Source organism: Glarea lozoyensis, assembly GCF_000409485.1.
Source record: "Glarea lozoyensis ATCC 20868 chromosome Unknown GLAREA15, whole genome shotgun sequence".
In the NCBI taxonomy this organism is placed as follows: Eukaryota; Fungi; Ascomycota; class Leotiomycetes; order Helotiales; family Helotiaceae; genus Glarea; species Glarea lozoyensis.
In genome coordinates this window covers 1-13,646 of record NW_007360989.1, presented here as the reverse complement: position 1 = coordinate 13,646, position 13,646 = coordinate 1, and the positions used below count along the sequence as shown (strand labels likewise).

Sequence of the window (13,646 nt, the reverse complement as noted above, 5' to 3'; positions counted from 1 at the left end):
GTGAAGTGAACGAGCGATGATAAGTCCACTTGGTCTGATTCTCCGACACTTGTCTTCAACTTAATGATCGAAATCGATTTAACCATATAAATCCACTGCTTTAAGAAGTAGTGCAAGTTCTGCGAGTTCTGTCCGTCGCACCATTGTCTTGCATGCTGTCATCGTTCCACTTGTGAAGGCAAACGTGTGTCCAATTCTTTCAACTCAGATCTACTGTCTCAAAGCTCACTGCGAATCAGTCTTCCCGCGGCATCACCTCTTATTGTTTTGAGATCGTGTGGTCGCTATCCGGGAAGGTTAGCGAGCGGTAGATTGACACCAACTATATTAGCATACTGAAAGTAGGACCGATCAATAGTTTAGTTACCTATTATGTGTAACGAGTACTTACTGATTCTGCTCGCTATCTAACACATTAACTACCGACTGTAAGGTGTACCCATAGCTTGTGGATTTAATGCTAACGATAATTCGTGATAACGAAACTTTTTATCCAGGGGTATTAATGACAGCATTCGACCCTAATTAAGCTATTTGACTTATAGTCACTATTTAAATCTGTCGAGTTAAAGCACATCTAATCAAGATCAGACGTCATAGAACGTTTCGCGAATGCAGTCGGTGGCTACCAAAATTTCTTCTTGAGGACTAGATCATAGATAGGCTTTTTGCACTGAGCTATTGCTCATGCCTGACAAATTTTTGGATACTGAAATTAGGTTCTAAAATAAATTAAGAATACTAAACATTCTTATATGTGCAATTCCCCCTAAGCAGCACTTCCCACCAGTCCACCCTCACTGCTATAACACGCTTCACTGCGATGAGCGAATAGTCGCAATCTAAGAATCATTGTTTTCATCCCCTGCTGAGAGGATGCTGAGGAAAGCAAACACAGATTAGTAGTCTGTTAGTTGCCATTGCTAAATTGCCACCAGTTGAAGTTGAACAATTCGCTCGATCCGCTACCAGTAAAGCGCAAGAACAAATCCTGTGTCCCAGATGCACCACTGACAGGACAGGTCACTGTTGTCCATGATTGCCATCCACCAGTACTCAAAATCGTGCAAGTACCGACAAGCATACCAGATGTGCTACCAAGCCGCAATTCGATTTTACCGCCACTAGCTGCAGAAGCGACACGAGCGCTGAATGAGGTTGCACCAGAGCCAAAGGCAACTCCTCTGACTTTGATGTAATCACCATTGTTGATGAATCCAACATTGATCCCACCTTCACTACAGACTTCAGTCTCGACACCAACAGACCAAGCAATCGTCTCGGCCTCCTGTCGTACATAGGGGTTTAAAGTGCCAACTTGAGGCGCACCGTTAGAGGTCATCGAGATAGTCGGAATGGTTCCATCGGAATTGTAGTTAAAACGTTCGACACAAACAGAACGAGCATAACCTCCACCACCTGGAAGGCCGCCATTATGGTAGAAAAAGTACGAGTTACCTGAATAGTCGATGATACCGGCGTGATTTGTGAAACTTTTACCAGCCGTAGCCATAATGACCCCTTTGTAAGTCCAAGGACCCGTTGCACTTGTGCTCATTGAGTAACGAATATCCTCCGAGCAGCAATTGGCCGCGTACATCATGTAGTAGCGCCCGTCACGCTTGTATAGCCATGGAGCCTCTTCAAAAGTGGTTGGGCGTTGAGCATTACCAGGACGAGTACCAAAACCAGCAGTCGTAAGAGCGACCTTATTAACAGTACCACTGTAGGATATCATGTCGGTGTTCAGCTTGACGAAGTTCAAGTTGGGGTTTCCCCAGTAGAGGTAGGCTTGACCATTGTCATCGATAAAGACAGTCGGGTCAATTTCACCATTCTCCACCAGAGGCTTTCCAAGTGCATCACGGTATGGCCCAGTGATATTATCTGCAACGCCCACACCAATTGCCATACTTCCACCCCTACGTCGCATTGGTAGGTAGGCGTAGAACTTGCCATTGCGAGGAACAACTTGCGGCGCCCAGGCGTTTGCATCGGCCCAACTAAAGGTAGCTAAGCTCATAGGTGATCCATGATCTTGCCAATTGACCATATCCGCCGACGAAAAAACCCTCCAATCCTTCATGACAAATGTTGTTGCTCCGTCCTCATCATGACCCGTAAAGACGTACACGCGGTTGTTATACACGACTGGTGCTGGGTCCGTGGAATAGATAGTTTGCACGATTGGGTTATCGGCTTTGGCGACACTGACGTTGTTCAGGACGACGCCGAAGAACAGTAGAGCCTGCAAAGCGGTAATGACACACTTTGGAATTTGCGACGTGTAAATCTGCATACTGATGAGTTTTCGAACCTGTGAGAGTTCATGAATGACAATTGAAGCCCCTGGTATGGTTTCAACACGAAGTTCTACGAGAACAACACTTCGAGGCAGTCCTATTATTTAGTGTATCTGCGCTCTGGAGTTTACTTACAGACCACATGCATAGGCGCTTAAAGACTAATTGCCCATCCAATGAAATTTTTTTTGGTCTTGGGAGAGTAATTTAATCCGTTACTGGTAGGTTTGCTACTATCTTCCAAGTGGTGCGCATAAGCGTCGTAGCTTACAGATGACGTTGTAACTGGTGGGCGTAATTGTCCGCTTAGCATCAAATAAGCGAAGCGAGAAGTGAACATCTTGTCTGTTTGTCGAGCGGATTCAAAAGTCGTATCCCCGCATTTCGTTCGTATGAGTGCCCGGAGTGGACGCTTCCGAAAATAAAGGATTCAAAACAAGAAGGTTAGCCATAATAATGAACAGTCGTGGGCTGCAAATCCCGCCTGTATTATCCAGCCTCGGTGTAATATTGTGCGCCGAATTTATGTCTGGGATTTAACCACGTATACAAGTAACCTCAAATTAATACTAGTGAGAGACCGTTAATCTGTAACCGCAAAATAAAGGGGTACTTTAAGCGAACCACCCCTTAGCATTGCTGGCCATACTAAGGAGCATAGACGAAAGTGGGCTTCAAAGTTGGTTGGATAGCTGCATTAGTCGTCTAGTTCATATTACGAGACAAGTATGTGGATCTCGTTCTAAGATAAAAGATATCGACAACTAGATATTAATTTAATCGATTTGATTGAGTACTGGAATTTCATGTGGTATAAAGCCATGCTATGAAAGAAGAGACAGAGACAATCATTAGCTGTCAAGTAGCAGCGATTTTCTAGTCAGCTGTGTCAATACTATGGCAGGCAGAAAACCGCAGGAATATAATTGCCAGTTTTTAACGATATCGCTGTCTGTACTGTCCTCATATGAGATCCTCGTGAACAAAGTTCGTGAGCAGCAGGCAGGTCGCTGTACTTGGCATTCCAATCAGAGGAGAGTAAGCTCGGGATAATGTTCAATCGACCACCAATCAAATGTAAAATCGACTTGCCTGAGCCTGTTACAATGCTTGCTTTCGTTTACGTCCCGCGGTTTGGAGGCTATATATAAATCAGAGGCTGAACCTACGCTTTGTGCGGTCGGAAACGCTATGTACCTAACTGACTTGGCGTTGTTACATGCTACACTAGTATTTAAACCGATGAATCTGTCACTGGATTGTCACTTTCTCAGGATTCGTGTAGAACCTGTTCGAAAGCCATGCCAAAGTATATCCTATTTTTGGCCTCCGTTCTTTTGTCAAAATACCTTCTGCTGAGTGGAGCAGAGATATTTCCAGGAAAAAAGCATCCAGAATTGAACAGCCAACCAGACCGATGGTATGATGATGCGGACTCGTTTGATATGGCAGCAGCAATGCCTGCTCTTGGAGATTCGGCCAGCGCATCTGGGCTATTTTCATTTCTCAATAAAAGACAATTCGGTGATTGTCCTTCGGGCGCGCCATTTGAAGTCAGTTCCGCACCTGGTTCTGATTTCCCAGATGAAGAGCATTTTGCTAATCATAACAGTGCGGTGGCTTCACCTGCTGTTATAACGGCTTCTCAACCTGCTGCGACACAAAGTGCTGTTCTGCAAATTCAACTTGCATAAACTCCACTTGTTGCCCTAAGAATGCCAAAGTCTGCCCAAATGGGAAATGCACCTACGCCGATGGAGAATGCTGTGTTGGCGGTCATACCTGTGGAGGCACCAACGAATCGGGGTTTAACAGCAATGACACTTGCTGCGGAGATCATTGTTGTTATTTTGGTGATAAGTGCTGCGGAACCACCTGCTGCGATGAACAAGAGCAATGCTGTGGGGGGGTTTGCTGTCCGATGAGCGCAGTGTGTGTTGCTAATGGAACGGCTTGTGAGAGGGTTCGTGGTGGTAGGACGCTTGAGATTTATGTCGGGTCTACGGTCACAAAGACGGATCAGCCGAGAACAAGCAGCGCCTCTACAACATCAGCAAAAGGATCTCTGGCTACCACAACTGAGAGCACAGCAAATGCCACCCCAATAAGTGGATTTGTACAGCTAAGAGCGGTACCCATAACAATTTTGATACCGGGAATGTTGTTGATCGTGTTGACTCTGATATAGAGCTCGTGACGAGGATGCTATCGCAATCGAAACGAAGATGAAAAAGTAGTTTTAGTGGTAGATGGTTTCCAACTGTACAAACCTTGCACAATTTATGGAGTCGTGTCACATGACGGAACGTGACCTGGCACTTGAGCACGCTAAGCCTAGCTGGGATGAACAACTTCAACGAACTGAAGTTTGCGCCGCAATTTTTAGACTTACACAATTTGATCAAGCGCCACGCCACCATATTGCAATCTTCAAAACTATTACCTACTTGCTGATAAGTTCCAGTTCTGCCGGTCGCCCGATTTCTTTTGTCTTTTCTTGCACGCCCTCGTCACTTCACTTGCGAAGGTGAACGAATATCCTTCTGCCCGCTAGATCTGCCATTTCAAAAGTTTTTCGCGCAGCACCTACCCACAAGACACCACCCATGGGACTCCCTTCTACTTTCTGATTGCGACAGAATGACACCGAATACGAGCGACAATCTCGTGAGACGCCGAGCACTGCGAGCAGCGAGCGCTTCCAAAGCACAATCTTCACTGAGCTTTCGTCAACTCAGTCCTTCAATTGATGTCAATGAACACTGGTCTGCCAATTGATGCTCTTCATCCTCGTCAAGCCTCCATTCGGCCTTTCATCGCCATACGCCATGGTTTGCCAATCGAATCTTTTCCTCGTACTCATCGAGCCAGTATTGGTCAGCCATACACAAAGGTTTGCCAATCAATACTTTCCCTTGTACTCGTCGAGCCAGTACCGGTCATGAGTTTCCAACTCCCAGAGAACGCGGGTCTGGTTTCGGACTGAGAAAATATACCTATTAATAATCTTCTGATATCAGTATTCAGCCCTCAAAAACCTCTGGGCGCTAGGCGTTGGCAATGGTGCTCAAACCATCTGAAGCAAGTCTAGTCTCATAGCCTCAACAAAGCACGACGAATTGGAAAGTGTGAAGCTCGACATAGACGACGTCGCGAAACTCTCCTTGGATTGGAATCGGGGCTGGGAAAGCCAACATCGCTAAGCCGCATCCGCTCTCGAGTCCACCTGGGCACCCAACAACAGGCAAGCCGAATCCTGTTGACAAAGCACTCGACGGACTTCTGCAAAGCCTCCCTCGCAAACCGCGATTCTGAACCCGATGCGCCCGTTTCCTGGACGATGAACTTCAACCCAACTCGCGTCTTTTCTCGCCTGTTCGCGAACTCCTGTAACAACCCTCACACCCTTCCTTGATACACAAGCGTCTTCCCATTGGCGCTTTCTTCTGCTTCTTAGCAAATGCATATCCAGCGGAACGCTTTGAAACGAAAACTTCGTGCACCTGACAAGCATGTCGATCGCGAATCAACGATCATTCGACGCCCTTCATTCGACGCCCTTGATTCGACGCTCTTCATCCGACAATGATTCTGTTGTTGTGTTATATTCGTCTCTGGAGTAACACGTAATAATCTTGGACGTTTGTCAGGTCTGGTTCTAGGGTTTTCTTTTCACCCACATCGCGCTTCAATATTACAGAACGTGTGCCACAGGAACATTCATCGACAAAAGAAGTTGCAGGCCGGGAAAGACATCATGATGCATTCGCTCTGCTCTAGGACTCATAGTTATTTTCTTTGTTCACTAGGCTAATCTTTTGGCCCCTTCTCGCCATGGGATGATGGCCCTGCCTTCTGTGATTTAGTCGCCTAGGACATTCTCGATTTAACGTAATGTTCAGTGATGGTCCTGGTATTTATGTCGACGAGCCTAGTAGTTACATTCTAGGACGTTGAATTACAAGTTATCAAACTCAAAACAGACGCTTTCCTCAAATTTTCTGTAACAGAATATTCAGGAAAATGGACACCGATGGCGCAATAGGGATTTTCAGTATCCCAGTTCATAGGAGTCTCGTCAAATACGGAAAGTTATGACAAGCTCTTTTGGCTAAACATGTCAAACTACCTGTCGATGGCCTCGCTCGTTGTTCAAATGTGAGAGGTGGATTCCTTGAAGACTCATTTCAAACAATTGCTAACTTTGCTTACTGAAGGTTCGGGAACCACGAGAAGGCAGCTGGAGGCCGACGCAGGTACGACGAACGTACCACGATTTGTCATTTCCGATTCTATGGCAGAGTCTGGACGTAGCAAGGCTGTATCCTCTTCTTGCTTGGCAGAGGATCAAAGGACCGATACCTCTACTTGAACAGTTTACAACTACGGTCCGCATCAAGCCCACCATCGCCCACACTATTCCCAACCACCCAGGCAGGACAAGCCATATACAACCATTAATGGCCACAGATATGCGGCACGCGATTTCGAACCGCCGAGGAACAACAGACTATACAGAACAATCGTCTTCAAGCTACCTCCTTCTTTACCGCGGACCTTGAGTGCCAAGCAGCAGGATTTTGAGCATTGGCGTTTAGTAGACGGGGTTGACGTTCGCAAAAGATGGTCCAAGCACCTGAGGAAGCACGTAGCTATATCCGCACAGATAATCAACCGTATGACAACGACCTTCGGCTGATTATTGGTATTCAGCCACCAAGACTTAAGACCACAACGCTTTCACCAGATACAATACTAAGGCAAACCTCGAACTGGAGCCATTCAGTCATGAGGAACCATACAATGGACCTGGGACATCATTCTTGATGCCGTCATGCCAGCCGATACGGCCGTAGTATGTACGACCTGCCGTCTAGACGCTTCGTCCGCTTCGTCGTCAAGAAGAAATCCGAGCCAGGACGATTGAGCCGTCTAGAACGATACAATAGTTCGGAACCCCATTCACAATGCTATGACGGTAACCGAGACAGCCATGTTAGATAAGCCTCGAAACCTTGAAATAAGACGCTTCCTCCGCTTTGACGCCCAATCTAGTGAGATACAATGGATATAGAATCCCATTCCTGAAGCCACGACGCTAAGAGAGACGTCTATAAATAAGAGACTCGCCGTCCCAACATTCAGTCGAATACCGGTCCCCCACTGTTCTTTCCTCCATTGGACTTTGATACAAACTATGTTAACCTCACAGTCGACGAAGATGCGAAGTCTGAAGATTTCCAGACGGTGGAAGAAGACGAGGAAGACGAATTTCTAGCCGAAGAAAAGAAGTCTGATGAGGATGATGAAGATGATTCTTCTTCCGATGACTCCTTGAGCGATGCTTCCTTAGAGCCTCCTCCCGAGAAGCCCAAGAAGATAATTAGTAGGGCCATCCCAAGTCTTTATGCAGCGAAGGTAAAGGCACCACTTGCTGAGTCTTTAAACCCCGAAAACCAGCTGGAGAAACCAGAGTCTCCTAAGCTGGTAACGCAGGTTGGAAACTTTGCGCACGATGCTGTAAGTCACTTTCCTGTGTCTCATATACTTTCATTTAGACATTTCCAGCCTCTTGTCAACCCTATTTAGCTGTACACGATCCGTGCCACTTAATCCGAGAATCCCCGTCAAGATACTACATACTTACTCATTTACAACATTGGATCATCCTTAGTGACCCTTCGTCCGCGGAAGAAGAGTTAGAGAAAGCAGAAACCTCTCTTAATGATCCTAAAGCTGTCAAGGAGCGCAACCTTGCCAGACGGCAGAAAGATAACAGCAGGAGGCGGGAAGCTGAAGAGAAGGAGAAACAAAATCGAGACCTCCAGATGAAACCACAAGCTGAAAATTCGGCGCCCATCAAGGCTGCTCCTTTGTCACGACTACAACATGGCGGAACCTCCATTTCCAACGGGGCACAAACAGAGACTAGCAAAAAACCGCGTCAAATTCGCGCTTCTATTCACGAGACCAAGGGGGCTGTTCAGAAAAACAAAGTTAAGGCCTCAAAGTCCTACTCCGCAATGACACAGTCGTCACCTCTTCAAAGACCGTGCATGTGGCATTTTTGGGAGGCCGCTGTCGCAATGTAGGGTGTTTCCATAAGACTACTCACCGATGGGCTGGTTAGATTTTCAGAGGCAGCCAAAAATGTAGAAAAACACCATACTTTGACTGGGTTCCTAGAATTAACCTACGTACCTCTTAGATATAGAAAAGCTCAATATTGTAGTAGCTGAAACTGCCATGTGAACCTTTGTGGGCGCGGAGAAGTCATTGTGGAGACAATAAATACACAGTCACATTCCGGAAGCCACTACACTAAGACAGACGTCTATAAATAAGAGACTCGCCTTCCTGACTTTCCATCACCCAAAAGATACGACGGATACAGGATTCCAGCCTTTGTGGGCGCGTAGACTAGACACGGTGGAGAAATTAAACGTGGGCTAGAGGAGCGACTAATTAGTCTGACCTACCGGTTGATGTGGAAGGTGCTTCCCTACGGGGTGATGCTCATATTCCCGAAGATTACCAAGAACCTCCGGAATAATTGGAGAACTAATTGGGGAAGCTTGACCAAGGTTCATGTCGAATTAGAATCCGGGTCCCACTTCGTCCAAATGTTGGCATGTTGGTGATTCAGGCACGAGGGGAAGTTCGGGCAGGACCGAGATCACTAGCCGAATTTCTTGCGAGAGCGAAGGCGCCTGCTCCTGCTACAGATGAGAGAATCTGTGCACCAATGGCTTTCCAGGCTCCGAACCACTCGCACTGGCCTGGGAAGACTTCTGTAAGGAGGTGGAAACAATTAAGACGCTGGTAACGGCCAAGGCTGGTAAAGAATCATTCCACCCTTAGGAAGATACCTTCTTTACCGACATGGGGATTGTTCAGAAGGCTGAACAGACCATTTTCAACCCACAGTCGCTGGAGAAAGAGAAAAGCAACAAACCACCAGAGACTTTCGTAGACGCTATGCCAACAAAAGATGTAGGTCATTCCTTAAATACTCCAAAGAACATAAGAAATCACTCTCTAGCTCATTAGAGTGTTTCTAGTAGCTTAGAGTCTAAGAACACACTACTATTAGAACTTACTCTTAGAGAAGTACCTCGGGGTAAGTATTGTAAGAATAGTAAAGAGGGAAGGTTAGGTTCTGTTAAGACGAAACCTATAAAGGCTATTTAGAAAGAAAACCCTTTAACACCTAAGAGTAGAAGGGTAGATAAGCCTATTGACCTATATAGTCTAGATTCTAGCGATAACTACTTACCTACACTAATAGTGCCAAAGCTAATAAAAGAACGACTCCCACTATTTTCGAACCTAAGACAAATAAAGGAAACAAACCTAGATGTTATACTTGGACTCGGAACTGGAATTACCAACTAAATGAGAAGGTTGGCAGGGTTGAGGACGGTAAAAAATGATGAACAGAAGCGTCAAGAGGCAACAGCGAGGGGAAAGATGACAGGAGAAGGAAAGTCGGGTGTCCTTGAAAACGCGGTTTCGAAACCGCAACGCCAGAAGCAAGAAGGTTTTAGAACTTAAAAGGTACCGCGAGAAGTTGGAAGAGGTTTAATACACGAAGATTACTAAGAACGTCGAGAGTAGATGAAAAGTTTTAAATACATCTAATTAAATACCCCTATTCACCTAAAATAGTTATACATTTCCTTTAATCTAAACTAAGACTAGAATGTTTAAAAGTTATAAGCCTCTAAAAAGATTTAATAATAGAAATTAAAGAAGGCTAAGCTAAATAGATACGTTACGTATAGTTATTAAATCACGGATAGTTAAAGAAGATATACTATTATCAAGGTCGGCTTTAATGGGAGTTTATAAGGATAAGCTTAACTATATAGATTAACATAATAATCACACTTACACGTTACCGACGTCAGGACTCGCGATTGTTGTCATGTCACATTTATTTAGCGAGGGAGAATATTGATTTTGTTAATGTTTTATATTAGATGTTAAGTAGATCCGAAGGATGTACAATAGGTTGTTTGTGACCTACTTTTCGTCGTCTTCTTCGGAATCCGGTATAAAGTCTTCGTCGGAGTCTGATAGATCGGGTAGACAAGGCTCGCCATAAACGACGAGCTCAATCTTGATAGCGCTCTCAAAGATTGCTGTGGTGCTGATCTATTGCTCGCTTGTACCGTTGAAAATTTGGCGCATAACAAAATCTGAATCCCCCATCTTCATTTGAGCCAAGATATGAACCTCTGGGCCGATTGAGGCACGGAGAGTCTCAGTGACACGCTCGATGGTGGGACCTAATCGACCTAGCGTGTCCGAGATTTCTTGCGGACCAAGCTTTTCCTCCTCCACCTGGGCCTTTTGGACAGTCTCATCTAACCCGTTAAGCCAGTTTCGATATTTGTCGGTGTTGCTTTGCGACTATACTCTCGACGAGGATGGAAGCAAAGTCTCCTCCTTGACCAGCGTCCTGCAATCGGGTTTTCACTAGGTCGCTCACCATTTTCACAAGCGGTCGTACCATCATTCAATTCCCGTGCGCGTTCTTCTTCGGCTGCCTTCTTTCGTTCTTTAACTTCAGCCTCGCGGGCGTCTGCGACGAAGGAGAGTTGCTTATTACCGATGAAGAGTTTGGGAGGTGGTTGGATTTCTCGCTCTATTGCTTTGATTGGCTCATCAAACAAGCTGAGGATGGATGAGTTGATGAGGTGATTGAGACGCTTTTGGGTGGCAGAACTGGGCGTGCTTGCCATTTTGGAGAACAGGCGGTGATGTTGTTGGGCTTGAGATTGTTGTGCTTGACGTGGTTGCCTGTAGCTGAAGAGTCTTGAAGGATTTACAGTAACCAGCGGGCGTGCGAGTTCTCTGCGGAATGTCGTGGCAGAAAGCAAAGATCTTCCTCTTAACATAAAGCCTAATTGACAAAGTGTTGTCAGTTTATATTATGCAAAAGATTGTTTTAAGGGTGTTTGTCGACAAGAGTGCTCCTTAAATGGACTTTTGGTGGTGCTGTTTAGTATGAGTTGTGTCAAAACAGAATCAGAAAAGCAATGCGAAAAGAGGGGACAACAGACACTTTTATAGGTTTGAGTTAACCGTGAATCAATAATCAGACAATGTGACTATTCGGCAATGAATAAGATATCCTCTTACAAAATGTTGTTCCCATCGGGACTCAGGCGAATTGTCGCTACTGAACCGACAGGAAGATTCAGACATAGTGTAAGCTCTCGACGTCGGAGTGAAGGTGAGTACACTCCATCATCGAATTAGTAGTCGCTAGTTACTGAAAGAACAATGAAACGCATGAGAATACATGAAGGTGGAGTTTCACTCTTTGACCGATAGCACAAGAAGCATCTCCTACAGATAACTCTGTACAAATGACGAATTGTTAATTCATTAACTTTCAAAATGTCGCAACGAAATAGTACTTGTGATGTGACACAAGGGGAGGGAGGAAAAGTCGCTTCAATCAAGCAATGGTGGGCCAGTGGTCGCCGAATTGGACGAGCTGGAAGCCGCACAGAAAACAAGTCTCGTGATAACACGCTCCTCGGACTGTTCGAATCGATGAACGATCATTGGGCGAATTACAAGAGGTGCATTAAGCCCATGCTTTTGTGGGAAAGTAATGCTGGTGCAATGATCATACTGTGAGTTCTGCATTATCAAATTATCACGTCTGAATTCCTGAATAAGTGGATTGTGTATGCTTTTGCATTGCAGGTGGGGTGGAAGTGTACATTCGGCTTATAACATCTTCTCAAAATCAGTTGTGATGCTAAAAATGTTGATTTGTCATTCGTCAACAAGACCGACCTCCTCCTCCTCCATAGCCCTCCTCCATGTCCAATATTTTCTTAATTTCCTCGCTTAAAAGCACATTTTGCTCCCTTTCTCTGACTTCTTCCTCCATAGAATCAATGACCTCTCGGGCGTGGAACAGAACAGCTCGATATTCTCTAATCCTCTGTTCCAGACGTCGGGTCAGATCATCAGCAACTTTGAAGTCTTCCACGGCTTGGATGGTGGCTTTTTTCTGGCAATACCAGTTCGCTTTCTATCAATGTAGGATTCTTTTCATCTTGGTTAGCTGGTATACGCTCGTTTTAAAGACTTTCGTCCTGGCTACTCTCCGTCGAAGCGAGAGATGGCGTCGAAGAGGTATCGGAATTGGAGCTGTCTGGGGCGGATCCCGATCGCAACGCTCGATTTCTTCGTCGATATTCGCTGTGGCCCAGTTGTTGGCAATGAAAATCTCCTTCAGCGCCTTTTGATATTGTGCGGACATTTCCGCAGGAGTTGCGCATCCGGGGTTGACGCAATTCATCCCCGAGTTTTCTACCATTGATCCTGCAATCCATGTTGCAAGTATTTCCCCCTTTGAATGTCGTGTCGGCTTCCAAATCTTGAAGATTAGAGCCCTGCACACGCGAACCCGGTACCCCGAAGACTTCCACAAGCTAATGTCAAACTTATATGAATCAACGGAGTTCTGCAGAGTTCCATCCGGATTGTGGGCCTCCAAACCGCGAGCAACATTGGTAGCACATCCGATCAAGCATGGAATGTCTCTTCGTTTACGCTGGTCTTAGTAGCCTAACACCGCCAGCCACAGCGGAGTCTTGTATGTCTACTAGCTTATCTCACTTCCTTGCGTACATCGAGTCGACCTCGGGGACGATTTGGGCGCTTCCTTCAGTCGCATATCCTGGTATAGGGAGGGTTTCATCCTAGCCACAGGAGCCACGGGCATGTTTCTCAAACTTTCGCCAGTCTTCCCTGCTAATCAAATCTCCTTGATCATTCTCGACAATATAGGTGACGATGTATGTGCCGCAGCAGTCGTCAACTCCATATAGCTTTGATAGGAATTGGGGTTCGTGAAAGTATCTCCAGGCAAACGTGTTGTCGATAAGAGCGGAGAGCACGTCCGGGTGCAAAGTCCAAATCAGATCCAGCATGTCATGGCCTGATAGACCATCATCGATGATGATCTTCCCGATTCCTTCAGCTGAACCGGCGGGAGGTCAGTATGGAAAGAGACGTATGGCAAAGACCTACCTGGCGAGATTCCCAGATCTGGGTACTCGCAATTTTGGCTTCCCGGCTGCACATACAGATCCGCCATCTCATACAACGCGTCCATCACTGCAGCGTTTCCTCCATCCCGGTTCATTGAAACTTTCCATGAGGGCTTGTTGCCTCGCGTGGGGGAAATGGCTGGTTCTTGCTTGCTAGCGCTGGTGCCAGACATGGCGTTTGGGGAACGTTTGTCACCGCAGTGAGAGTCGTAATTATTGGAGAATGCGAGTTGATCTTCTGATCTGGAAGGACGAGGACGAG

General features: G+C 46.0%; 5 protein-coding genes across 5 annotated transcripts; 2 read left to right on the top strand and 3 right to left on the bottom strand.

Moving 5' to 3' along the window:
- Positions 1-910: 910 nt before the first annotated feature.
- On the bottom strand, positions 911-2,299 carry GLAREA_05821 (Arabinanase/levansucrase/invertase; the record flags this gene model as incomplete). Its single annotated transcript, XM_008081235.1, has 1 exon — positions 911-2,299. The coding sequence occupies one exon, from the start codon at positions 2,297-2,299 to the stop codon at positions 911-913; it is 1,389 nt and encodes a 462-aa protein (XP_008079426.1).
- A 1,461-nt stretch (positions 2,300-3,760) lies between these two features.
- On the top strand, positions 3,761-4,228 carry GLAREA_05820 (uncharacterized protein; the record flags this gene model as incomplete). Its single annotated transcript, XM_008081234.1, has 2 exons — positions 3,761-3,973; positions 4,028-4,228. 2 exons carry the CDS (start codon positions 3,761-3,763, stop codon positions 4,226-4,228), a joined length of 414 nt encoding a protein of 137 aa, XP_008079425.1.
- Positions 4,229-6,926: 2,698 nt separating this feature from the next.
- On the top strand, positions 6,927-8,395 carry GLAREA_05819 (uncharacterized protein; the record flags this gene model as incomplete). Its single annotated transcript, XM_008081233.1, has 3 exons — positions 6,927-7,008; positions 7,516-7,823; positions 7,862-8,395. The coding sequence occupies 3 exons, from the start codon at positions 6,927-6,929 to the stop codon at positions 8,393-8,395; spliced, it is 924 nt and encodes a 307-aa protein (XP_008079424.1).
- Positions 8,396-10,460: 2,065 nt separating this feature from the next.
- On the bottom strand, positions 10,461-12,591 carry GLAREA_05818 (uncharacterized protein; the record flags this gene model as incomplete). The annotated part of the gene is made up of 4 exons (XM_008081232.1): positions 10,461-10,672; positions 10,798-11,211; positions 12,120-12,360; positions 12,433-12,591. 4 exons carry the CDS (start codon positions 12,589-12,591, stop codon positions 10,461-10,463), a joined length of 1,026 nt encoding a protein of 341 aa, XP_008079423.1.
- A 442-nt stretch (positions 12,592-13,033) lies between these two features.
- GLAREA_05817 (uncharacterized protein) lies at positions 13,034-13,557 on the bottom strand (the record flags this gene model as incomplete). Its single annotated transcript, XM_008081231.1, has 2 exons — positions 13,034-13,314; positions 13,365-13,557. 2 exons carry the CDS (start codon positions 13,555-13,557, stop codon positions 13,034-13,036), a joined length of 474 nt encoding a protein of 157 aa, XP_008079422.1.
- Positions 13,558-13,646: the final 89 nt, after the last annotated feature.